The sequence below is a fragment of the Chaetura pelagica genome, unplaced genomic scaffold, assembly GCF_000747805.2.
Source record: "Chaetura pelagica isolate M959 unplaced genomic scaffold, ChaPel_1.0 scaffold328, whole genome shotgun sequence".
Classification (NCBI taxonomy): domain Eukaryota; kingdom Metazoa; phylum Chordata; class Aves; order Apodiformes; family Apodidae; genus Chaetura; species Chaetura pelagica.
Window position 1 is genome coordinate 110,748 of NW_009954216.1, and position 27,894 is coordinate 138,641.

The 27,894-nt window shown below is 38.1% G+C and overlaps 1 protein-coding gene across 1 annotated transcript in view; it reads left to right on the top strand.

The window, feature by feature from the left end:
- The first annotated feature begins 8,969 nt into the window (after window positions 1-8,969).
- The window catches only part of CNTN6 (contactin 6), an 83,523-nt gene continuing 64,598 nt past the window's right edge, over window positions 8,970-27,894 (top strand). The window contains exons 1-2 of the mRNA XM_010003367.1: window positions 8,970-9,088; window positions 14,605-14,780. Of these exons, the coding sequence (XP_010001669.1) occupies window positions 9,021-9,088; window positions 14,605-14,780 (244 nt within the window). The 5' untranslated portion in view covers window positions 8,970-9,020. The remainder of the gene's footprint in view (window positions 9,089-14,604; window positions 14,781-27,894) is intronic.

The window sequence follows — 27,894 nt, forward strand, 5'->3', positions numbered from 1 at the left end:
TCAGCCATAGTGGCTCAAAATAAAGGTGCATCCAACTGCTTCCATGACAGTCAGCCTAGAGGAGACACCTAAAGAAGGCTGTAGGAGTAGAGATGCTTAGAACTTGAACAATATAGTGCAAATTGCTCTATTTGATACCACACACAATGCTCAAAGCAGAGGGGAACTGGGATGATTTTACTGGTCAGGAGAGCAGACATTATTAAGCAAAATCCCTTGACCAACAGCCAGTTGTGCAAGAGGCTGCACATGATTTTTGGTCAAGAAAGACCATTTTTTAAGTTCCAAGTTTCAGTTCTACTAAATGAGTGTCAATACCATCAGGACAAGAATATATAAATAAGTCAATACGATAAATATGTCGATAAGGTCCTACTTGATTAATCTAATTTAAGTCAGGATCTGCCTCGGGCTTAAAATGTTATAGAAATATCTCTTGGGTTCCTCTTCAATTATATGTAAGAAAATAAAGACCTTTTTAATCTTGCCTGGTTTGACATTACCTTAATTGCTTAAGATGATTTATTTTCCAAGATTTTACTCCCAAGTTGTTGATCATCTGAAAGCAAGGAGTAGGTGACAGCCTGAAAATTCTATACTGGATCTTCCTGTGTCCTCAAGATTTTTGCCATGGCAATAATCTGGACTACAAAAATAAATTCTCTCTGATTTTTTTTTCTATTGTCTTTGTCATCTTTAGCATTTCTAAGCATTAGTCTGGAACTAATGAACCCTTCTATCAACATACAAAATGATTTTTAATATCATGTTCTTACAGCTGGTTCCTGACTACCTTTATTCATGGCTGTTATTGAAGCTCTAGTGGGAAAAGCAAGTATCTATGAAACAGCCATTTCATTCCAGTTATTCAAAGTAAATAAGCAAAATTTAAATAACATGTACAGAGAGCTTAAACATCCACCTGCAATTTAAGTCCCCTATCATGGTGATTGTATCTAGCTTTCTACAAGGTCTGGGGCTCATAATGCTACAAAAAACAAAATACTACTTCGCATTACAACATGTTTCCGATTGCACATGAATTGGAATTACAAAGTGTACCCTCTGGAAACAAAAGAGGAATCGTTGTTTGCTTTAGTGTATTCAAATTATTTGCAAACTAGTCTTTTTCATCATTTCTTTTTCATTCCAGTGTCGCTGGAATTTTGCTACTAAGTATCTGCCTGAAAAGAATGCAGCTGTCATCAATATCCAGTAGCTATTGTAGACTGAACTGGTACAGCTTTCAAACACCAAAGTGTTTAGTAAACCAATTACCATTTACTACATAGCATGCAGCTGATATAAATAGAAGAGCAGAGTCATTCTTAGCAGATTTCTTCCCTCTTTCCCTGCAGCGTGTGTATTTGCTTGTAAGGGTGTGTATATACCATCCATTTCTATACACACAAGTGCAGGATAAATGGATGTTACACAGCACAGTGTTTCACACAGAGAAAAAAATGAAGTATCAGTTGCTTACACTTTGGTTCAGTTGGGGTTGATCCATTGCCACTGAAGTTTATGAAAGGCTTTGACTGGCTTTAAAGTATTTTGGCTCATACTCTCTCCATAGAAAAAGAAACAAATTGAGGAAGCATGAAATTGTATCTACTCCCAGCTCTAAAAATGCTCTCCAAACTAAGCATTCATCAGGCTGCTGCATATTTTCTATACTGAAATTGCAGTCATACTAGGGGAAAAAAGGTGTCCTAAGAAATTCAGTTGCATTTGATCAGTCTTTTCCCAACAGATTCCACAAGTCTTTCTGCCATGGGGCAGGAGCAGTGGTTCTATGAAAGTGGGTAAAGATTTGCCTAAAATTAAAAGGCTTAGTTGTCCCAGATACCTCTGGTTGGTTGTGAGCAGGGGGAGATGAATAACACATTTCAGCCTAACTCCTTGAAATCACTCAGTTTTTTCTAACCTAGAAAAAGGGAGAAATAAGGATCTCTAGGAAGGAGGCAATGGAGGAGGATGGAAGCAAGGTGAGATGCTTAACAAAATGAGTCTGAAATGGAGATTAAAGACTGGTAGAAATTTTCACAAATCTCTTTTTAATTACCCATTTTTAGTAGAAGCTGCATTGTAGCTTGCCATGTTGCTATATGCTTATCCAAGTCAGTGTTCCACTCTGTATCCCTTTCTCCAGAGCAGCAAGCAACAGTGTTTTGGAGTCACCACACAAAAACCCAGAGCTGATTAACACCAGCAGCAGCAAAAATTATCTGAGCTCAATTAGCCACCATCCTCCTAAGGCAGTAAAGCACAGTTGTATTTTGCACCAAAAAAAAAAGTTACAGAGAAACAAAGTGCTGAATTTATTTAACTGGCAGGATGTTAAATGATATAGCTGTTATCTTTTCCTGTCTTGTAAATTATTGAATTAAGCCTTCAGTCAGTTTGGCAACAGTGCCAAATGAATATTACAACAGTACAATGCACCAAACAGTATCTGTCATTGAGTCTAGGTCTCACTTATAACTGAAATTACACTGAACAAAATGCTTGTGCAGTAGATTGGAAAAGGTTCATTATTATTTATTCATCTTGCCTAGTAACACAAAAACTAATGAAATTTCATTGAGAAGAGTGCACATCAGGCTTACTATGCATCATAAAGACACATGCCTCTAACATCATTGTGAACATTTTTCTCAGTAATTAGATGTCTGTTCCACAATAGTTCTGTGTCTGAAGGACACGACCGAGCTCATCACATAAAACAAACCACCTGCACAAATGAAAAGGCTTCCTTTATCTTGTCTACATCTTGCACAAGTCCTCAGAAAATCCTTCCATGAAGCCAAAGTAGTCAGGCACGGTCAGTAATTCTAGCACTGCTATCCACGTGTTTCAATTTCTTAATAAAATACTACATTATTCATACAGTTCACACATTGGGGTTATAAATACAGCAATAGCTATTCAGGCTCTCATACCCTTACATGGATCTCCCCAAAGAACTGTTCATAAATCTGTGTTCATCTGCAGCCACCAGTGTAAATTAGTCAAGTTCCATTGAATGCCATCCAGAATGCATCAATTATGAGCAATTTTCCCTCACTGTAGCTTTAACTTCTGGTCTGGAATCTTTAGGGAATATTTAGATATTGGATTGAATGCAGCTAGTACCATGTAAATCTGAAGTAAGAGTTTGATTGTTATAACAAGTATGATATAAGGAGAAATACCACACTTTGGCATTTAGAGATCTATCATCAATTATTTTGGCATTAGAATGTGTTTATCTGTTAGACCAAAATGCAGAAGGGTAATAAATTCACTGATACCCAATTAAATTCACAGAAAGTTAGGTCAAAATGTGGAAGCAATACTTGTTATCATAACAGAACTGTTAAAAATGTCTGAAGCATCAGGTTTTGACAAAATCTGTCAATCCATGTACTTAGTAGAAAAAGGCTCAAAAATAAAGAACATGGTTATTTTTGCATAATACTTCCATCATTATTACCTGTGATATGTTACACCCTAATTTTATATGCTAGATTCTTGCAATCCCAATAGCTGGTTATATTAGTAATTACAGTAATATTTTATACTTTTGTTTCTATACCCAAGTACTTCAGGAAATTGTGCAGTTAGTACATAACCTGAGTGTGTTGCTTGCTCCATTAGCCTCAGATCACCCTACCTACACCATCTTACAGGTTATGTCTAAGTATTGGTAAAAATATTGGAATATTTTGAGCAATTTTTTAAAAATTAAAATTTAGGGGATACAGATGTGTTTTCATTGAATACATGTAACATTTCTGTGCCATTGATGAGGCCTGGAGGACCCCTCACTATTCCAATCTTGAAAGTTCCATCTCCAAACTCAAATCCAGGTGGTGGTTCCCTGGGTGAGGCACAGGGGAAGGAGGGAAGAAGGGGCAGAGCAGGGCTCCACCTCAGCTGCTCACAGCTATGCCTCCTCTCATCTGCTTACCCTCACCATTTTTCAGATCTTTAAGTAGAATTCCCTGTCCTGCTGTGCCCCAGACAAAAGGGATGCCTTGCACTGTTGACTGTCATTTTACTGCCAGCTCTGCATACAGAACCTGTGCTTGAGCAGCAAGATTCAATTCATTCCCCAGAGTTTCTCTGACTCCAGTAGGGTTGGGACTTCACCCTGTGCCTCCTCAATACCTACTCTTCTCTCTACATCAGAGCTGACTGAGTGTGTCTCTGGTTTTGGTGCCTGATAACAAGGACAATGTGGAATTTCACTACTCCCGATTTGGCCATTCCAACAGAAGCTGAAACCTAAGAGGAGCCCCATGTCTCTGGAGCTCTGCACATCCATGGCTGAAGGGAGAAAACACAACAAAGTTGCAGGCCCTTTGAGAAAATCCTACAGGTTTCAGGCTGCTTCTGTCTGCTCAAACCTAGAACATCTCTTCTAATCTCCCTTTCTCTGTACATGTCTCCTGCTTTACTCTCTGATTGAGACCTGAGTGGCAGAGAAGAAGGAAGCCTGCCTCCCACTGCCTGTAAAACAAGTTGTTTTTCCTTTCAGAATGCTTTCATGGCTCTTTCCTGCTTCTTCTTTTCCCATCCTCTCTTTCAGTGTTAGTATCTGCTTCCTTGAGCTGATGTGTTTATGCCTTCCTGTTTCAATGTTTAACTTCCCTGTTAGCAAACTGTGACTTGTCCTTTACCTCTCATTTTGCATCTGCCATGCTCCTTTTAAAGTCCTTGAGCTACCTGGTCTAAGCTTTTGATAAGGAATATAATAATGCTATTCTGCTTCTGATAAGATTCCACTGAATGCCCCAATGTTATTTGCAGAGAAGGACTTCATTGCATTTAAAAAACTGGGGGCTCTATAAGCTCCTTTCCAATTAAAACTTATCAATGTCTTCAGCTGTGAGGAAAAACAAACAGATTTTGAAATAATTTGGATTTTGGATTTTTTTTTTTCTACCCATCCTGTCATTACAAGGAGGAAAGTCTCTAACTCACCTGTTCCATCCTTTTGGCTAGAACTGACAGGTGTTTTACTATCAAGCTGATTTAAAAGAGGCCTCTTAATCAGGTGTCAGCTTTGTCCCATAAAGTCATATTAATGTTTTGGATCAGATATGAGGCTCCATCTAAGGCACATTAAGAAAGATTCATTAGAAACTCACTACTGGAATTTACAGCCTTCCTGGAACTTAATAGCCTGGATAAATTCCTCCTTATCTGGTTTGCTTATGTGAATTATAGCAGTTTTGCATTTAGAAGCTTTTTAGAGTACAGGTTTTATCATTCTTCTGGCCTCTTTATTCTTATTATCTTCAGTCAGGAAACACTGATATGCTACATGCACACCTGCCTAGGGAACAGTGTGAACCCTCCACACTCAGTGCACAACTTCAAATAAGGAGAGAACAGCCCTAGTCCACCCCTTACTTGGGATTCTTCAATGCCAGACCTCTAGTTGGTTGTTCTACAGCACCCGACACAAAGGACTCCTTATCTCTGAGCAGCTCCATAAAACATCATGGCAACAGAAATGTTGTCAGAAGCTGCAAACACTGCAGGCTTTGGAGCTCTCAGACCAACACCACCACACATTTCTGGCCCTTGAGCCATGAATCCTCTTACTCAGAGCTGCTTCACACAAACAAACCTGAAGCCTTACGAGGGCTTTCCCTGCAAGCAGAGCATGACATTTCCAGGACACCTACAGTTTCACCAACAGAATTTCTCTATGATTACTCAGCAGTTTTGAGGGATTACGACTCAACTTTGCAAAGAACTTATAATAGGAAGGAAAATTTGTGGTAGGAAAGGGATAAAAAAGTCAGCTGGTTTGCAGTATTGGTCTACTAAGCTACCTGTACACATGCTAAAGAATGGGGCTTGGCCAGCTTGCATTGCCAGGTGAGCAAACACCTCAGAGAGATCTAAGCGAGCAGCCAGCCAGCATCAGACAACAGAAGCAACCAGGGAGCAGGATTTGCTTGGAAATTAAGTTGATCAATTGTGGGGTCCAGATTTGTGCTCCATTCTCCTTCTCTGGATGAGACTGTGCATAAGCATTTAAATATTTATTGTGACTAACCAAAACCTCTTGGACTATGTTCCTACATCAGCAGCCCAATGCAACTAACCCTTGTCCAAAATGCAATGAGAGGAAAGTTGTGACATCCTCTGCTGATGAGTAATTAACAAAAAAATAGGCTTCCTCCTCTTCCACTGGCACTGTGTTATTCTCTATATTGGCTGAAAACAGTGTCATATAATGAATAAAGGAATGTTGAGTAATTTCATATTTCAGATCTGAATTCAGACCAGCATAATTATGGTCTTTATGGAGATCAAACTGATTTGGTATCATAAAAAAATACATTTTAGCTTCTTATAAAACATTTGATAACAAGAGTTTATATTGGCTTTCAAGCACCATGCTGAAGATTTGCACACAACTTTTGTGTACCAGAAATGACATATTTAATCAAATTCATATTCCAATAGATAAAAAACTCCCCTGAACTATTTAAATCTTAACAAAAGTAAACAGTCCTACAAAGATAAATCTCTCATATGTATATCTGGAGAAATCATGGAAACTGGTATTGAATCTGGAGAATAGTGGAGAAATATATGGCCATTCTGTATATGAAATGCAAAAGAATGCATCAGGAAATTAGAGATGACCAGCCTGACCTTTTCTATAAAGAAGAGATGGACTCACAGTACACCACTGGCTCTGAAAGTGCACATCATTTCACTCAAATTTGGTGTTATTCTCTGTAGAAGATCAGGCTGCAAGAAAATAATATTAAAGAGAAAACAGAAGGACAGTATGAAGCCACTTTTACTAAAATTTAGGGACAGTGTGTTTTGAGATGGACTGTGACAATGTCTGTGAGGGACCTCTTTGGATCCATGTAAACTATTATGCCCTTATTTGATACAATAAGGGCCTGCTGTATTAAGAAGTTACAAGAACTAACATGTTGCAAAGTCTGCACATGACAAATGAGTCTAAATTCCATTTGGAACTCACCCTGAGAACTTAATTCCAGGTTGACAAAATTATTTACATTTTTATCAATTAAAACAGGGATTTTTGTGTACATCAGGTAGCTCCCCACTGTTAATTTCAGGCTCACCCAGCTACATTGATTTAAAAAATAGAACAATAATCTCTAGATCATTTTGATGCTTTGGAAAAACATTTCTGGGTAGGAAACAAGAATGACTAACAAGCTGAGTAAATTAACCTAGAAGGAAAAAAGATTCCTACCAAACACAAGACAATTCAAGGGATCAGTTGTAAAAACAATGAAAAAAGAAGCCTCAAAATTTACCAAGGGATTAAAAATAGAAAATTATCAGGAAAGGAAACAAAGATTATTTCAGTATATTCAGCCACCATCTCTGAGAGCCCCCCTGCCTTGCTGAACAAACTGTCTCACCTACTCCCCACATCAACAAAGGCTACCATGAGAAACAGTCCTGATTTACTTTAATATAATTTGATTCTGAAAGTATGAAATAAAGGAAAAATAATTTGAGGTCTCAGGTCAATATTGGGAGATGTGTAATCTTTCTGATCAGAAAGCCTGGAAATATAAGTGAATTTATTTTTCCTACAGCATTTTGTTCTATGACTAAGGACCCCTGAAAGAACCATAATATTAAGAATAAAAAAAAATAAATAAATAAAATAAATAAATTTAAGATCTAGACAGAGGTAAGGGCTGAAAAGCATGCTTATCTTTAGGTATTTGAATATCCCCACAAAAAGTAAACAGCAAGGCCCTATATTATGTCTTGAATGTCGTTGAGTGACAGCTCCTTTCATTGGGTTTGCTTCATATTCTCTGTGATTTCCACCCATGTCTCCTGGTTATCAATAACTCATCAAATCTTTGGAGCCTGCTCTAAGTTTACACAGTCTGCAAAGTTTAACAGAATGAGAAAGTTATGAAAATTGAAACTTAATGATTTATTGCATTTTATGATCTTTTATGCCACATCACATGTGAGGTTCATCCAAGTTTAACATTTTGTGTTCAAACCACTAGCTCATCTCAGCTGTTTTACTAGCCTGACTTATTTTATATCCTAAGCTGAGAGGATGTCTTTTCTCTTGCTAGCATGCCCATGCTATCACCTTTATAACATGAAATAGTCTTAAAATGAGACCTGTCTAGCCAAGCAGCTATTGTGGTATAAAAGAAATCAATCTTTTGAGTGCTACTTTGAATTTTATACCAATTCTCTTGAAGGCTGTTTCTCCCAGGTGCTGCTCAGTAAACCACTATCACAGCTGGGCTGACTTGAAGAGTTTCAGTGGGTATACAGTGAAAAATCAATATTACACACCCATACAGGATCCAGAGTGTAACAGAGATTCAGGAATGGGCATCTCAATTAACATAAATGGAAAACATTGTGATTATCAGATGGCATCCTTAAAAAGGCTTCTGGAAAAACATTTTCATTTGTTCATCACTCTCTAGAGTTTTGCGGGATGTTCTTTGTCTTAGATCCACTGAAACAGAAAAGTCTGACTACTTAAATCAGAAAAAAAAAACACCATAATTTTACTCCTAGAAAGAGGGGGTTGTGCTAAAAATATTTTCAGAGGGAGGTGGAAGCACCAGACACAGAAAGCCACAACTTCATCCTCTCCTGATCCCAGTGGCAACCTAAAGCACAAATGTGAGGTAGATGTGGGGAGATTTAAGAGACGGCCATAGAGCTGCCAGGGGCACAGAAGATTGTAGTCACTGTCACTTGAAAAATAAATCACCAACACTTGGGATATGCAATTTTATTATCAATCAAACTTGAAATATCTCCTCCTTAATAGCCAAATGTCTGGAGGTGGATTCTCTGCTGAGTATAATATCAGTCCTTAACTTTTGACTGAAAGCAAAGGACACCAAAGGACACTTTTATGTGTAAGGACAGGCTAACAAAGTCTAATCTTAAATTATTGTTTTTCTTTCACAGGGGAAGAAACCCTTCATGGTCCTGTTTTTATCCAAGAGCCATATGACATCACTTATTCCATGGGCTCAGCAAATCCAGAAATCCTACTGAACTGTACAGCTAAAGGATATCCACTCCCATACTACAGGTGAAGTCATCTTTGGAAAAGTATTGTCTCACTGTACATCTTTTAACTGTCTTTTAATCAGTATTATTACACAGTCATAAACACCTCAAAATATATCAAGCACTCACAGCAGGAGCATTCATTGCTATAGTAAATTTGAGGAATGAAGAAAAAACATTGTTGCTACTCTGTTAAAAAAAAATTAACACAGGAAAAGAAAGCACATCACTGAAACTATCCCCAAAGTATTTCAGAGCATACAAAATTCCTTCTCAATCCACAGAACAGCTGTGAAAAATGGAGAACCTGAAATGCTGCACCTCTGTATGTAAGAAAACTTCCCATACTTCAATAAATGCTTGGAAAATAAAAGCACAACCTTACCCTTTTCTAATTCTATACTTTTAATACATATATATTTATAGTGTTAATTTAGAGAAACATCAAGGAACAGCTTTGATACCTAGCTTATAATACTCCGTAGACTCACTTAACAAAACCTTGGTACGTGCAATTATTTGATTATTCAGTAACTAAGGACTCATCACAAAATGTAGTTTGTTGCCCAAAGGTTCTAGAACCTGAGTCTAGTAAGAGGAAAAGCTGGAAATCTGGAAAACAACAATTTGTTTTCTTTGGAAAAGAATGTAGAAAATAATGGTCTAGAAAAAAAAAAAAAAAAAGGAAATCCTTCATGCAAGACAAAAGAAAATTGTGTCCTACCAAATACTTAGGCAGCATTTATTCAATAGCTTTTAATTGCTCACACCACAGCAATTCCATTTTATCTATGATGCCTTTTTCTAGACAGTCAAAATTGCTCATAAGGTGCATCGTTTCAACTGTTTCCCAAACATAACGTCTCAAAATACACCCACATTTTATTGTTAAGCTCAAGCTTTCCTGTTATACCTGATTGAGGGATTGCCATCAACAACCCTAAGTAATGAATTTTACCTTTTTTTCTGCTTACAGTCTATCCATGAACACATCCTAGTTCCACAGTCGGCTTCCATTGAGTAATGGAACAGGTAGACTTCCTCCACACTGGAAAAAAACCAAAACAAAACACAAAATCACCTAGAACTTGTCAAGAAAGTGTTTTCTGCAGTGTTTTGACATTTCCTCTCTGGTCTCAGGTGCTCAGCTCTAACTCATCACACTTTTTCTGAATTTACATTTTGTATCCAGAGTAATCACATTATCTAGCCTTTTCATGCTAGTTTGGTACTGAGGGGTTTATCTTCCCCCCCAATAATCTTCACAGAGAGCAGTCAACTGAACAAATAAATAACAAACCCAAGGACAGCACAGGCATTATTCATTATAGCAATATTTTAATATTTCAGAATAACTTAGAATGATGCAGTATGGCAAGATAAAGAGATTCAAATTCAATCCAAATCAAAGTACCACAGAAGATAACTGTAACAGACAAATAAATTGAGGGTAACAGAAGCACAAAGGCTACAATGATTGCAAATGACATTAGATGTGTTTATAATCGTGGCATAAAATTGTGGAATGATTCCCAGTAACCCCAAAAATATATTTATCTTGTTCATAACCTTGAAAGGCAGATGACAACCCTGCCACAGTGTACTTGTTCACTAAAATGCTGTCCTTTGGCTCAGGGTAGAGGCTGCTGCAAAACTGAAGTAGAATTAAAAATACCTTCAACCTCTGTTTGTTTTTCACAGTCAATAGTTTTTAAACTTCCTGTTTTCTTCCTCCGTGAAAATATTGTATATTAGGGGGTTTTGCCAGGTTTTTTTTTTTCATGAAAATATTGTATATTAGGGGGGTTTGCCAGGTTGTTTTTTTTTTTCCAATTACAAGTCTCAGATGAGATGGCAAGACATCTCCAGTTGAATGCAAATAATATAAGAAACCCAGAATATGATGAAGACTTAAAAATCACGTATTTTTATAACAGCAGAATAGATAATGAATAGAATCATGTCTGCATTTATCTACAGAGAAAAAAGTTTGAGTTAGGGTAAGATATATACAAGGAAAAACTTCTAGTTATCATAACTTTGGTACAAAAAATATGACAAAGCCATATTGTGCTTTTTCACTCGTAGAGTTGGAGAAAGCATTCTAGGAGATTCAACTCACCCTAAATCAGTCCTAAAGTGAAACAGATAACAGAAATACTGCACATGAGATTATCCAAAATATCTGGCATACTAGTTAAGCAGAATCTTTTACTAATTTCTTAACTGCTTCAACATTCCCACATTGGTAGTTTCACTGAAATTCACACACCTTCATAAATCATTTCCAGACGAAGTCACATCTTCTGAAGGAAAACATCTCCTCCTTCTAAATAGTTCCTATGGAACAATACTCTTTTCCAGATCCCTTATTTATAGAAAAGGGACCCACTTAAGTTACAGCTACTTTGACATTCCATAGCACTGCACAGTACCCTTACAGATGGGATCAGAAATTTCCTGCTTAATTATCCACTTATCAGAAACCATAACCATAAACCAAAAGTTTTCTTTTTCCTTACCCCTCAGGGTGTAGGGAGAGGTGTCAGGATTGTGGTATCAGCAGATACACAGCCCAGAATAAATCCTACTCAGAGAGGATAAGGGAAGTGTAAACACCAGAGAGCCCTCTGAGTATGGAGCTTAACAGTCAAATTGTGCATAATGAAACACACTGACATTTCTCAAACAAGTCCTAAGAATAGCTGCATTCTGCAAACAACTCCCATCTTTCACCATTTTTTAAAGTTTCATGAGCTTCCATCTTCTCTGAAGATTTTTAGCTGGATCAAGATTTTTTTCAGTATGAAAAAATATTAGAAATTAATTATTTTTTCCACAATTCTTTTATAAGATATTACCCTAAAGACAGTTTGCATAATTTTGCAACTACACATTATTGACACACTCGTGTTCATTAATAAATTCTACTCCTTCTCATGTTTATTTGCTTGGAGATGAAGACTATTTGAATAGCAAATCACAAGTATTGATTAAGTAGTATAAACAAGAGGAAATCATCATATATTTCAAGTTTATCCTCATACCAGTGGTTTGACTGCAGTGTACTTTGGCAGGAAGTCTGAAGTCCAGCATCAAAGATTTAACATAACCCAGTGGGGCTTGGAAGAATATCGAGTGTATTAGAATGTTAGGGCAAACTGGCAACAATTTAAGAAAAGAGAGAGACAATAGACTACCTTGTGCTTGAGATCAAGGTGTCAAGGGAGGAAGGTCCACATATGTGTGATCAAAGCCTTTAGCTTAATGAAGAATTGATTTGGAACATTCTACAACTGGTGTTGTATAAAAAGCTGGATTCTGAAGCAGATGGAATATGATAATTTGTTCTAAGAATTCATAAAACATGGTTGGTTGGTGGTTTGTGTTGTTTTTTTTTTTTTATTTTGGACCTATCCATATGATTTGAGATGTTTTATAGTCCTAGGGAACAAATTAATTCAGAATCAGAAAATAGCTGGTTTTTTTTTCCAAGTTTGGATTCTGAAACTGTAGGTCCAGGATGTATTTTCCTTAATTGAAGTATTTTCCAATGGTTGCATGAAGAAGTTTATGAAAAATATATCAGTGACCCCTGCCTTAACAGGCTTATCTTCAAATCTTCTGAACTCTTTACATCTTTCTGTGTATTAGACAGTGCACTGCAGAGCACACCAAGTCATTCAATCATTGTCTATCAATCACAAGAATTCATTAATTTGCTTCCTTCAGTGATGTAAACATATCAATTAGGAAAAAGCCCACACCAGGAGATGAATCCCTGATTTATATGCAAAGTTTAATAATCATTGTACCGTAGTGATTAGAATGATTATGGGGATACCGTGAAGAATTCATTTGCGGCAACTAAGCCAACAACTTTGTATTTGTTTTGAAAAACAATTACAGAGCTTAATTGGGAGCCATGTAATGATGACAGCAGTTATTTCAGTGATTGATTCTGAAATTAAAGAGAACTGGCAAACTAAATACCAGAATATCCTATATTAGAAAACATAAAGGTTTAGGCAGCATGTATCGTATGTAAAGCCTGAAATATCACAAGTCCCACCAGTGATCCAGAGCACAGCTTCACAGCCAAGGCTCATGGGTGGGCACCAGCCAAGATTCTGCCCATCTCTGAAAAAAAACCCAAACTCCAAACAAAACCAAAATACCCCCCAAAACCAGCAAAAAGCTAGACCAAATAAAGCAAAACATAAGAAAGGAATAGAGCAGAAGTGCGGAAGGGTCCAAAATCAGCTGCAGTTGGCAGGAAGAATGAGTGGCACTTCCCTGATGCCTCTGAACTTCTTCATGTTGATGCATTCCTGAAGGGCACTGACTGGCAGACCCAGATACATTCTTTAATGTTATTAGAACTCATTCACAGAATTCAATTGATTTCATATTTTAATCAGTCATCACTCCTCTTTAAAAGCAAGTGCTCACTTGAAAGGTCAGGATCCCTGCTTCCTCTGTATATCTTGCTCAACTTTTCCCTTGGAACACAGAATTGCATCTCGCTGCACAGTTTGAAAACCCTTCTCCAAAAAACAACTTACCTGTGCAGTCTGAGGGTGCAGAGAAAGGTCTGTGTGTGTCACAAATAAAGCACTGAGCTCTAGAGGCAAGTCAGATCCTCCAGGAATGTAGTTAATTGTGCAGGTTTGCTTCAGTTTGCTGACTTTGGAAACTACCATGGCTGTCAGGAAGTTCAACTCTGCAAATAACAAGAAATAGACACTTTTTATGCTGTGACCCAAAGTCTGCAAGTGGAAAGCTTGCCAATGTCAGTGACCAAGGTCCTTTACCCTTCCCCGGAGCTTTGCGTGCACAATGAAAATTCAACCCTTACATGACTGATGATAAAACCATGAGATCTTCCTCCTTAAACCAGATAATATTTATTTTCTTTGAAATATAAATGTTATTTAGACATTTGTAAGTAGCTGTGCAGCGTTGCAGACACAATCCATTTTCTACTCAGTGGACTAAAAGGGACAACTAATGTCTTAAAATAGCAGCATTCTCATAATTAAATTATCAGTCTCCAAACTTGCTGTTAAAACTTCCTCTTTCTGCTTTTGTCTGTCCTCTGAAGTGTATTTCTTCCTGATTTATATCTCTAAATCATTTTTGTAACCGAATTAATGATGAGGAACCAAGGGTATTTTAAAAAATAAGGTGGCTGCAGTCAAGGTGTGCACCATACCCCCAGCTGGACAGGTAACTTAGTTTGTATGTGTAAGTTACAATTATTTTTTGTAGACATGTGGATGAACACTGGTGACTAGCATAATAGACATGTGGATGAACACTGGTGACTAGCATAAAAGCTGTAAAGATTTTTCAAATAACAGAATTATTAGTATCATTAAGATTGATATAAGAAGCAGTCTTGTGTGAAAAATGATATAATTTTGTGATATTTAACTGCATTTTTATCATTACAGGTATGCTACAGCACACTATTTAAGATAAATATGAATAGGCTCTATAAATTATAAGCATAATTTGATTTTTTTCCCCTCAAAGGTGGAAGCAAAATGGCACAGATATTGATCTTACCATGAGTTATCACTACAGGTTGGTTGGAGGCAGCTTGGCAATCAATAACCCACATAAAAAACAGGATATTGGAACATACCAGTGTTTGGCCACAAATTCACTTGGAACAATTCTGAGCAGGAAGGCAAAGCTTCAATTTGCATGTAAGTTGGGAAGATCATATTTATTAGAGCATTACTTTCTGATTAATTCTGCACATGAACTGTAATTTATTGGATAATTAAAGTATCATCAATGATTTTGTTCAAAAGGTTTGGCTTACTTCAGCAGGGCTTATTCTTAAAAAAAAAAAAATACTTCCCAGTAAATATTAATAACAAAACCAGACATCTGATGGCTGCCAGCCCTCAGAAACAAGAATAACTTTCAGAAAGGTCAAGGAAGATGAGTACAATTATTTTCACTTAATAAAGGTGTGTTCACTTTTTAGGACAATGCTTTCTCTGCTGTATTGCAGGGAGTTACAATTGGGGAGGGGTGGTGCAAAAAGTCAGGCTATTTTCTACACCCTAATGAGGTCTAATTGAACCAAAAAACAGTGTAGCCCTCATTGCCACACTGACATTTTGTTACATTAACACAGTAAGAAACACTTTTCCTTACACAGGGTGCAAAATGATGAGCAAGGCTCTGAATTGTTCCCTGTCCCAGTTGGGTTGGGTACAGCACATATGCTGCTTTGAGATGATTTAAAATTAACTTCAGGCTTGCTCCCCATTCCACTGCTTCACAACTTCTGAGTTTAGTTAATGCCCTGTGGGGGAAACAACAGCAACAATAAAAATAAAAATACAAAACCCAAAACAACAACAAAAAAACCCCACAGATGTTACCTCCATTCCTTTTTCTTCAGTATAAAGGTCTGAGCTGTCTGCTGCTGGGAGAAAGCAATTGTTTTCAAACCTCATTAATAAAACATTGTCTAAAGCCAACCTTGTGTCGCTATTTCAGACACCAGCAAACGTATTAATTATTAACCCTGTTCCATTTCTCATAGCAAATCTCATGTCACAGGGGTTATACAAAGGAGACATTAGAGGTCAGGATGGTTCACAGACTCTCTTTTTAGCAGAGCTGATCAAACAGTGTATCACTAGTATCTCATTTAATAATGTTTTACCCTGAATTTCTCAAAGAGCTTGATTCCCAAGAGCTTGTCTAACAGGAACAAAATTTTTGATTCATTATTTTCCCACTTTTTCTGAGACATCTCTGCAAGCCAGCCTTCCTGCATGGCTTTAAGATCTGGAGATGAAAATTGTTTAGTGAAAAAACAAAGCCCATTTTAGAAAGAAGCATGAACGATGGCAACCTCAAAACTGTCAGTGGACTCCTAGTCCCCAAGGAATCAGGATAGGCAAGGAATGGAGCTGGGAAAAGACCTAAAGAAAAGGAATATTCCCTAACGAAGGCCGAAAATAGATTCTCTGATGGCATTAAGCATTGTCAACTGTTAAGCACCACTCCTTTGACACTCTGTGCTGGTGAAGGGCTCCTTCTGAAGCATTTTACTCCCAAATAGCTCCAAGTCTCATGCCAACATACAACAGCCCAAATGGATTAAATATTAAGCAGCTCGTTCACTGGGGCTTCATGCTCCCACAAAGGCACTTCCCAAAGTTAGTGTGGGGAGCAGGTCACAACAAGGTCACATCTCCTTTGTCCACAGCAACACACAAATCCACAGCCACCATCCTGCTTTAATCCTTTTAACAGCAACCATACAATGGTAGATATATTTCCCATTCAGTAAGTACACTACTTTTTCATTAGCACTGACAGGCATTTACATCCTTTCCCATAGACAGGAGAGAGGACAGACAACTTGAAGCTTGTCGTTTACATCTGCAAACACAAACAGAGTAAAATGCTTCAACCTAGCAGCATCACTAAGAAACTGTGAGTTTTAACTTGTCTTACAATAGAAAAAAAAAACAACAACAACAAAAAAAACAGCATATGGAAAATCTTCTAATGACCTGATGAGACTTGTGGAACATATTACCTTGAAACTGTTATTTCACAGTTAACATTTTCTTATTTCTTCTTTTCCTCTTGCCATGCTATTTACTTATTTTCTTTCAACCAATACTTCAGGCTACATCTTAAAATCCAGGCAGGCAGGCATGTTGATATTACAACTATTTCATTCACTACCTAACAAAATGGGACTCTTCCCTGAATTGGGCTGACTGGCATATTGTTGCAATCACAGAGATAAATAATTGAATCTAGCCTGTTATCCAAGTAACAGGGTTTATGCATATTTGTCTTTTTACTACAAGGTAACTGAGTTTGAATTAATGAGACCTATGGAAACCTATTGTAAATCTCAACTTAGCACGTGAAAAATACCTTTTCCTCTGTTCAAGACAGTGAGCTCCCTGAATAGTAAAATAAATGCAGTACAAGATTAGAAATACGTCTTCAGATTCAGCTGGAGTTCCATGCTTATCCTCCATTAAAACCAGATCTGTCAAATGGAAGCTGTGGGAGAAATATTGCATAGAAGGAAGTGGCATAGATTATTAAAGCTACAGGCTGAAAATGAGAGGCAGCAACAGTGAGAGAGAGCAGAGCAAGAGCACATAAAAGCACTTTTGGATACACAGGATGGCAACCCCGTGTTGTTCGTACTTCCCGTTGGAGGTTTGTTCTGTCATAAATAAAGTTGAAAGCTCCTATAAACCCTGCGTGTCCCTTGCTACCCAACAAGAACATCTGGAAAAGCCAACGTGTGTTTTGCAAGAGCTGAAGCTGCTGATCTGGATCTTCAGCCTGGTTGAAAAGAACCAGTGTTAGAAGCCAACTTGTGCAGCCAGTCTGTCCCAGACACAGGAATCCTCATGCAGGTTTGAGCCTTGAGCTTCCCTGCTGTCCATGTTCAGCACCAACACCCAACACAAGGTCATCAGCAGCTGCTCCAACTCTACATAAAGGGAAAGTGAAAAATAACTCCGTGGGGTATTCATCTCTATGAACAAGTCAAGAGAGTCAGCTTGAAGAAACAGGTGGGGACCTGGAAGGTTTCCCTTCAGGTTTTACACAACTCTGTTTCCAAACCAAAACGAAGATCCTTGAGCACAAGCTTCCCAGATGTCACAGGTTTTGCTTCTCTAGCATGCACATTGGAGCAGATCCAGCAGCTACTCCAGCTCTGCCACCAGCAGAGCCACCTCCAAGGGACACTACACAGCCTGACCAGGCACAAACACAGCAGCTACTGCTTCTGAGCCAGAGAGAGCAGGATCACACTCACCTTCAAAACTCACAAAAGAAAAAGAACATCCAGGTTTAAAGAGGTATTTTGATCAGTAAAACTGGAGTTTCTTCTGTTCTGAGCTGTCAAGATACATTCACATGCATATTAATAATGTGCTTTGCAAAACATCTATTTTTATTACTGAAGAGCATTGAAATTGCATTTCACGCCTTAAAAAAGACAAGCAAAAGACCTGATATAGAGAAGTGCTTAAGTATGGCCTCAACTGGAACTCTGTTCCAGGCACATGGGAATTTGTTTTAATTATTTCATCAGTTTTAAGTAAAAGTAACAGTATATAAACAACTGGCCTTGAGGGAAATCTCCATAACTAGTAAACAATCTGTCTAGGTCTGTTACTAATTCTTTTAGTATACAAGTCTATAAAGGAGACATTAACAGATAAATATGAGAAACAAGAAGTGCAATTAAACAAACTAGGGGGAAAAAAAACTACTCCATCATGAACAATAATAAAGCGTGAACCTAACTCATAACTCTCCAGAGCATGAACACCAGAGAACATCTAGTTGTCTAGGGATATTAAATGAGATTCTCAAACTGTTCTACCATTGGTGACAGACAGTTGAAGTGACTGCAGGTTTCTCAGACCTCAGACCCCCACTATTAATCATGAATTCTGAGAAAAAATGATCTTTTTATCCTGAACCTCACAGGAGCAGACATAGTGAGGACATTAGGCCACACATCTGAATGTTTCCCCCAGTGCTACAGACCAAGGAAGGATTTTCCCTTAGCATTTTTGGGCTGCAACTATATTAACACTCACATTTTTCAAAGGGGTGCTCAAGGGCTTTGCTGGGTGCTCATTCTCAATAGAATTGTTCTAAACATGCACATCCTCCCTCCACTTGGACAAGGAGGAGGTAGGTGCTCATGGCAGCCTGAATGAGAGTGATAGTGCTGGAGCACTGGGAATAAAACCTGCAGCTCCCAAGTGTTCTCACGTGCTTTTAGTCAGATAGAGAAAAGACAACACAGTTTCACTGAAATAACAAATTCAAACAGCAATAATTCCTCCTGGACAGAGTTCTTCCATTCTGGAACATAAAATAATAGTCCAAATAATAGCCCATCATCAATGTTTAACTGTTTCAGGGGTAACATATGAAAAGCAATCAAGTCTGTTTCATCTTTGCTGGATCATGACAGTATGAACATTTTCAAAGCTCTGTTAAGAGTGACTGTGAGATGCTCAGCTAGCATGAAAAGCCTACTTTTCATTTGATTACTTCATCATGTTATTTACCTTTGGCTGCACACAAATTACACAAACATCACAAAGCAATACAGCATGCCTCAAATTGTCATAACCCTTTTTACTTGTAGGATAGGCTTTGAAACAGAAAATGAAAAAATCAATACACTTGGATCAGATAGTCTGAATTTGCAAAGTCTGGACACGCATGAATTTTAATCTAAATGGCTTATACACTTCTGGACTGGTTGTATTGTGGTACTGTGTATGTCCAGAAATTCCCCTGTAACAATTATATTTGATTAAAAGGTGTGCTAGATGTTGTAACTACCACCTTGAGTAAAGCTCTCTGGGTCTTTAAACTGGTTGTTAATTCATCACTGCATGCAAGGACTGGCATACTGATCAGGCTGTCTAGCAGCTTATGGTGAAAGAATGAACACTGCAACTTCTCTTTTTCAAAAGGAGGTCTCTGCTTCTCAGTTTAGGGTTCTGCAGGCACCCAGGGGTGGCCAACTGATAATTGAAGAGCAAAGGTAGAAGAGCTCAGCTTTCCAGAGGCAAAAGCAGGTCATCATCAAAGATACATTCCCAAAGTTGTACAACATTTGCTACATTCCCTTATCCTCTGGAGGCACATCTGAGGTGAAGTCACAGGCTTGCCTCTATTCACATCATTTTATAACCTATTCATGTGAGGTAATGCATCAAGCCTACCTCTCTGTTTTTCAAAGAGCTTCCTTAGGCATAATGCAGGAATGTATCTCAGCTTGCAGGTTTGTGGAGAATCAGACATAAACCAGTGTCCTTCCCAGGCTCTGCTCAGCCATTCTGATGGTTGTGGCAACCCCTCACAATCTGCCACTTCTTGTGAGCAGGTGACAACCCACAGTAGCAACACTACCTGCAGATCAATCCTGTCTGGAGGATGGAAATAACACTGTCACCTCTCCTTAGGTCACTAAAAAGGCTTACAGCTCCAAACTGCCTTTTGCACTTCTAACCACAGTTAAAGAATCCAGTATAGCTCCAGTAGCAGGATCTACCTCTCCTTGTGTTTAGGTAGGTGGAGTGAAAACTTCTGAATAGAGTTACAGGAAATACACTGAGAGTTCAGGTTAATCATTGGAAATTAAGAATGTATTCTGTCAAAACTCTGGAGTAAAAAGAAACTGAACTTTCATTGATCAGCTCTGATTGCTATGAACACACTGTGCCAATGCTCCAACACTCTCTGCAGCAGTTCCCTATCATACCAGTCTACATCAAGGTCTTCGCTTAATAGATGGTCTCCATGGAGAAGATGCAGGAGCCTCAGGCATTTATTTATTACATTTCTTAATGATGCTTCTACACAAAACTAGGAAAAACATAGTGAGAACTTGACACGCATTGCTGCAAGTGCTCCATACGCTGTCCTAGTCACTCTGAAGTGGGGCACTGTTTCCTTCAAGGCTACTTTCAGAAGCGCATTTTCAGGGAACAGACTATAAGAGACCCAGCCTATTTATTCAAAGACCAAAAATCCTGCCAGACCTCACTACAACCAGCTTGTCATAATCTCTGTTGAGCTTTCCAGTATTTATTTCTTGGCAAAGGTCTGTGCATACACATGCTCAAGGAAAAGCAGGAGCCAGCAACTACCATTCAACAGCAATGAAGCAGGAAGCCTCGAAGGGCTTCACCTTCTGGCTGACAGGACAAGACAGGGTGATAACAGCATTTCTATTTTAAAGCTCAGATAATACAAGAATAGATTATGGAAATATCCAGAGACTCTCAAAGACAGAAAGAACAGCTTGAAATCTTAAACCCAGAAGATAAGGTTATGTCTACATAACAAGGGGGCTTTGCATTCTCCATCATTCCCTAAAGGTTTGAGCCCACTTTGTGTTCTCAAGCCCATCTACTGTCCATCAACACCAAGTGCAGTCATGACCTCCTCTCTTTTTAAACACATGAACTGCAGCTGATGGTGGACACATTCCTCTTTTATTTAATGTCATAGCAGAGCAAGTAGCATCACGGACTCAAGTTCTATTTTTTCTCTCTCTCAAATGGCTTTAAACATCTCCCTCAGAGTATCTAACTACCGTGGTTCAAGACTATACTGCATCAGGACACTGTTAAAGCTGTTTTATTCCATTAGGTTCGTTTCTTGAACTTTTATTACAAAAAGGAAGCTTTCACTCCTCTTGTTCAAGAATTCTTTATCTATGAAATGGAAACAAACATTAGAGAGATATTTTAAGGAGCCTTACAGGCAGGGAGCTAGTGAGATAAAGCAGTTACAGGAAATACGTAAGTATTCAAAGATTATCTTTTAATGATTTATTATTTACTATTCTGTAGTTCCTATGAAAGTGTTTATCCTAAATCAGCCCATTGCAAGTTGTATTGGAAAAGCAATATATGTGATTGAGATATGGTAGGTTACAAAACACCTCCATGTGCCAGAGGTGCTAGATGTTGATTGATAAAATTTAATATTTCTGAAGGATAAAACCAGTCTATATTTGCAGTGTGGGTAATTTTCTTTTTATCTGCTCTACTTTCATTGCAGACATCATGACTTAGATTCCAATAAATCACTGAATGAAGTATCCATAATGTCCACATGAGCTTCTTCATGACAAAAAAAAACCAACCCACCTGAATTAAAATTCTTTGGAACAAATGACTGGCTTTTTTGAATCAAAATAATTAAATTAATTAACTAGTTACTCTGCAATGAAGGTTGATTTTGTCCAACACAAAGATTTTAAGGTACAAGATAAACTTCTCTATTCTGTAACTAATGTTTAAAAAGGAGGAACAGTCTGTCTGTGTCATTGGTACTTCCCGTGGAGTGAAGAAATAAGGTCACAGGCAGAGCTTTTCCCAATAGACAATTGACATCTGGAATGGGGAATGTACCAACCTGTCTATCTTCATTTCTAAACATTACTTAGAGAACTGAAACAACTAATAACATATAGCCCACCTAAAATTCCACTTAAAGACTCATATTCACCTGGACACTCTCTACAGAACACGGGATGTGGCTGCTGCTGCCAGCAAGGTCAAGGTCTAAGGGAAGGGACAAGCTCCTGAACCATCTCACACACCCTGGGAAACCAGGTCTCTGGAGGAGCACAGGCAAAGAGAAAGGAAGTCAGGCAGTTCTGGATAAGAGTTAACAGCCCTGCCTAGAGGTAGTTTGACACAGAGGCCAGGGCCATGTCCGGTGTAAGTCAGTCAAACCAGCACAGTTCTGGCAGGCAGAAATCTGGCCCTTGAGATTTAGACTGGGGAAAGAAATCTGTTTTTAAGTGCACTCCAATCTGGAGAAAACCCATGCAGATGGCAAAGTGACTGACTCTGTGATGACAGGTGACAAATGAACCCTCCTGTGACAAGTGAGAAAACTGTTCAAGAATATAAAATATTAAAAATAGATTTCTTACATCCCTCTCCCTTTGAGAGGGTCAGATCCTCAAATATGCCTCTGGCCTGCAGATGGGATTTAGAGCCCTAAGGCTGCATCAGCACTTACTGCTGGGTGCAAGTCCTGTGCTTGGTTCAGAAGATTGCTTTAATATTTTATGCTGCTAACTCTGTAAAATAGGGAAAAAAAATAACAAACCCCAGCTGTAGACCAGCATTACAGCTTCATGGCAGATGTTTCTTTGCACTGGGTTTCTTGGTGCATGAAGAAAAAAAAACAACAAGTCAGCTGAAGATCTCCTCCCCATCACCCTCCTCTTCCTGTTTAATTTGTGACCTTCATTTTTTCCTCTAGAGAAGCCTGATATTACTTTGTAAAGGGCATTTTCACTCTTTAATTGAAAAAGACAATCAGGCTGTGGCAGAAATTATTGTTCCCCACCTTGAAAATTAGTGTCTGGATTGGCTATTCATACCATTTAAGCTGAATTGAAGACCTGGGGCCTGTGTGCATCCTAATGTGTAAATTACAGCTCCTCTCCCCTTAGAATCTCCAAAGCTATTTAACTAAATAAAGCAGCACTGATGAAGGTCCTTGGCTGATTATGCAGCTTTGGAGAAGGACAAGACTCGTGATGGTGCTTTTCCCTCTCAGGTTGGCAGACGGCTCTGTCAGGGCAGGGCTTTGGGGCCAGAGCTGCAGCAGGGCTCTCCTGGCGACCTTCTTCAGGTGGAACTAAAACAAAAGTGAGAATTACAGTTGATTTTTAACCTGTCCTGGTAAGAAAAGACACTGAGATATTGTCCAGGCTCATCCTGGCTGAAGCAGCTTCAAGTTCTAAAGATTCTGTGATATTACAACACTGACAAGGCAGAGACACACATACAGAGACAAAGGGAAGGAGCAGAAGAACTCTGCAGGTGTTTAGTGGAAAAGGCAAGTATTTACAAATCAGGAAATGGGAAACACTAAGCAGCTTTCAGACACCTTAATTAGAGATAACACTGCTCTAAATCTCAGAATTGTATTCATAGAAAATCAATTAGAGCATTTAAAAAAATTGAGGTTAGATGGTAAAGGGAAAAGATTAATGTGTTGACACTATTATCAAGACAAAGGAACTATCACAGTGTTTGCTTAGCAAGCTTACTACAGTTCTGAAGCTGACAGAAGAGTTTACTTTCCTGTGAAAGTTGTAGGAAATGAGATTAGCCTGTTCTTTGGGAGATATCTGGAGAAAGATACTTCCTTGACACAGCCTACTGGTAACCAAGCTGCAAAAGGTTGGTACCATCCTTCTGTACGAGGTGATCCAGTACAACAATACTGAGGAGAAGCAAGAGACATGGCTAGATGTGCAGGTTGTCCTCTGCAGTGCTCTGTATGGATGATGACAACCTTTTGGCAACAGGCACAGTCTGTAGAGCAAAAGTGTTTTAGATCAACAAAAATTTGCAACTTCCTGCATGTGAAAGAAAAAAATCCCACCCAAGATCTGGAGAAGTATGGGATCTCCCAGAATGAAATCATTTAAAAGACCCAATAAGCCCCATTTTTCTATGTGCAGCTGTAACAGACCTGATTTCTATGAATCAGGCATTGAATTCAGACCCACATTTAGCAATGGGACCCTCATTCATTACAGTCACAGGCAAGTGAAGGTAATTAATTGTCAGCTCCTAACACAGGTGTTAGAAATGCTTTTAGCAAATCATGTTGTTGGTTTTTTTTAAATAAAAAAATCCCCAAACAAACAAACCTCACCTGCTGATGTTGCAATTTTAATCCCATTTGCCTGCGAGAGAATTTCTCTTGTGATACATCACATCCAGTTTCCCTCACCATGTTGCAATACATCAGAGCCGATAAGAGAAACAGAAGAAACTGGAACAGATGTGATAGATCACAATTTGACACAGCCACATGGAAATGTGAAAAAAAATATTGATTTGTCCTCAGGAACATAGCTGATTTGTCAAGTGGTCTTACTACTAATGCCTTAACATTTATTGCACATTTAAGTGATAAGTAATTACAACTATAATATTTGGGATTATATAAAGACAAAACATTTATGAAAAAAAAATCAAAAGTTCAAGAAAGCATGAAATTACATTAATTCAGATGAACTGTTAGTAATTATGCAAGGTGATATATTGGACTTTCTCTAATTGTCTGTAACAATTTCATATATTAAGTCCCCAGTTTTCTTGTTTACCATTTAGAAATACAGAGATGTCTTATGTTTGTTCTTAAGATGGCTTGGTTTGGAAGGGTTACAACCATCCCTGAGGTGGATCCAAGGAATTTCAAACACATGACTGAGAAACTCGAATGAATGAGTTGCTACTTATGATTAGGTTCCTGTTCCTATCAGACATATTTAAGTAGTTCACTAATCTCAGGAAAATTGTCCATGTCTTCACAGTCTGTTCTGCAAGCTAAACCTACCACTAACATTTTTAATACACTTTTTATATTAAAATGAAACCAGTGCCTGGGTGTGGGTGGTGGTGATGAATTAGCAGATATATACTCATGACTCAATCAGCAATTACGTCAGTGCTTTAAAACACTAAAGAAAATTACTAGTTAAGCTATTAACACAAGCACTTAAGCAGGATATATTTGTGTATATCAGTTGTACTTGCTCTTACTACCACAGATCATCACTTCAAGCAAACACCTCACCCACCAGTGAGGGCTGGCTTGCCTTCTCTCAGGGGCAGCTCTGTACTCAAAGCCACACCAATAGTCCTCCTCAACCCAAAATGTTTCTCTTCCCAGCTTCTCTTTCTAGTGTAACTGAAGATCTACATTCAAGACTTGCAAACCACATCCATTAGGCAATAAATTAGAATAATTTCCTACACTTCAGTGGGATATTATTGACTTACAAGAGCTGAAAAAATCCTCTAGCCCATTCCTTCTCCCTGCTCCCCACTTCATACCTAGTAAGGAGCTGAAAACTTCTTCATCACTTTCACCAGAGAAAGCCCCATCATTCTCTAATTCAGCTTCCACAAAATGCCACATTTTGCTTCTTCTAAGCACATACCTATCTTGCTTAGGTCTGCACATATTCCCAGCCAAAGATGATGACTTCTTGTCACACACAGCTGAGTCCATATTTTTTCACTCTTCACTGTGAAGAATCACTTGCTCACCTGAGCATTTTGCTTAGTCTGCATGGCCTCATTAGCACATCCAACTGATTAATTGCACTGTACCAATAGTAATTTGGCAACATGCACAGTGCTGGAAAAAAAGCTGGGTTTTTTTGTTAAAATTCACAGCTGAGAGCAAGGCAGTGTGAGGGAACTCATTGTTCATAAAGTGAGATAAAGACAAAGAAGGGAAGGAATTATGTAGGAACTAGGTGATAATTTATTTATAGATCTCTGCAGAAAGACTGAAGTTAGCAAATATACCATCTGTTAAACAGTCATACGATTCCTAAGTGCATATTAGCAGTCTAAATGTGTGCCAAACACCTGATCTTAGCAATCGTATTTGATACTCTTTCTGACAAGTAACATTATTTTTTATTAGATTATGTCATGTTATGTTATAAAGCTATACTAGGTAACAGTAACTGGGATAACAGAGCTTGTGTTCTGTTGATGTAAATGCTTGCTCAGGGCAAAGAGAACTGCTTTTGAGATGCAGCCAGGTTTTCAGAACAACAAGGGTAAAGTAGAATATCAACACTTCTATTAATCTTCAGGTTTTGGATTTTCTTTACATTTAACGCATTTTAGATTGCAATTAATCACTAAAAATACATCCCATTAGGGGAAAGAAATGGATGGAAAAATCTGTTGGGCAAAAAGACTGCTTCCAGCCAGAAGAAACATTCGTGATGGTCCACCTCATTCTTCTGTTTATCACGCTGGGCTACACAGCAAAGACAGATAATTTTATAACTCATTATTGATGAGGTATCAAAATATTTCACAGGAAAAGCTACATGCCTACATAAGGTTTCAATGAAGATGATGACAGAATTAAGACTGAATCCCCTAATGAGTTATTTATTCATTTTGATTTGGTTTGCTCTTTCAGAGTTGTGATTATTTTCTATATGCAATGATTCTTTATTACAGAGACACTGAATAAATTTTTTACAATTATCAGAATCAACTTTAGATGGAAAAAAAAAGATTACTTCTGTTTAGGCCCACTGAATTTGAAAGGGTGGGGTTGGCAAAAGATGCAGTGTGATGAGGACCTCAGAGTCAAGCACTGAAATGGACTGTCTAGAGAAAATATCATCCTTAAAGGTCTTTAAAAATGGCTTAATAAAGTATTTGTTAGGAAGAAAATAGCACACTTACACCTGTCATGGGCCAGAGGAATGGATTTAATAACCATTAATGTGCCTCCTTACCTACCTTTTTATACCTGTGATTCACCAGTAAGCATAATGGATGAAAATCTCTTTAGCACTGGGAAAAACTGAGCTGCTTTATATAACTGAACTATACACATGCTACAAAGAGGTAGGACTCCTGAATATGGATTTGGATACCTAATTTAAGGTTGACAAGCATAGATTAAAAAGGTCAGGTCAGTTTCCCCACATATAATCAAAAGTAGTCCTGCCCATTTTAAAATAGTGGATCTCCTAAGAGATCTAGTACTACTGCTTTCTGGATATATGAAACAGTGGTTGTCATGGTTTTGATAGAGAAACAGACAGGTGATACAGTTCCTAAAATTAGAGTAAAAATGATACCATGACACAGCGTGTCATTAAACTAAGAATTGCTACCAGCAATTTATTACTTTCCAAACCCCATTCCAATTTCAGAGTGAAGTATTACATAGCTTATTTTCAATTGTCATGAAAACCTTTTGCTACTGCTACACTGCTCTTGCTTCCCCCCTTTTCTCAGGTGTCTCATAACAAGTGGATTTTTTTCTCAAAAAAAATTGGCCTGATTTTCCACAGCAGAAAGCACTGGAAACCAGTAGTTAGACTGCAAATGTTTTTCATACTGGCCAAACATTTTTTATATAGAAACTGCACCATCTCCAATGTATTAGCAGCTCAAGGAAAGAGACAGGAAAGGGAAACGTGACCATTTTAGTTGCTAGTACCTGAATCCCAAAAGATACCAACATTTTGCACCTCTCCAATCCTTCTTCTCTTTAACACAATAAATAGAAAAATTTGAGGGTCTTTTTTTTTCCCCAAAGCCTCAGGGCACAAACGAAAGCAAATCCCCATGTGATGTCTTGGCAGCTGGCCCAGGGACCAGTTTTCCACAGTTATTTCGTGCTGGCTTTTCCTTCCCAGAAAAACACTGAAGCCACAGGGGAAAGAAAAAAAAAAAAAAAAAAAAA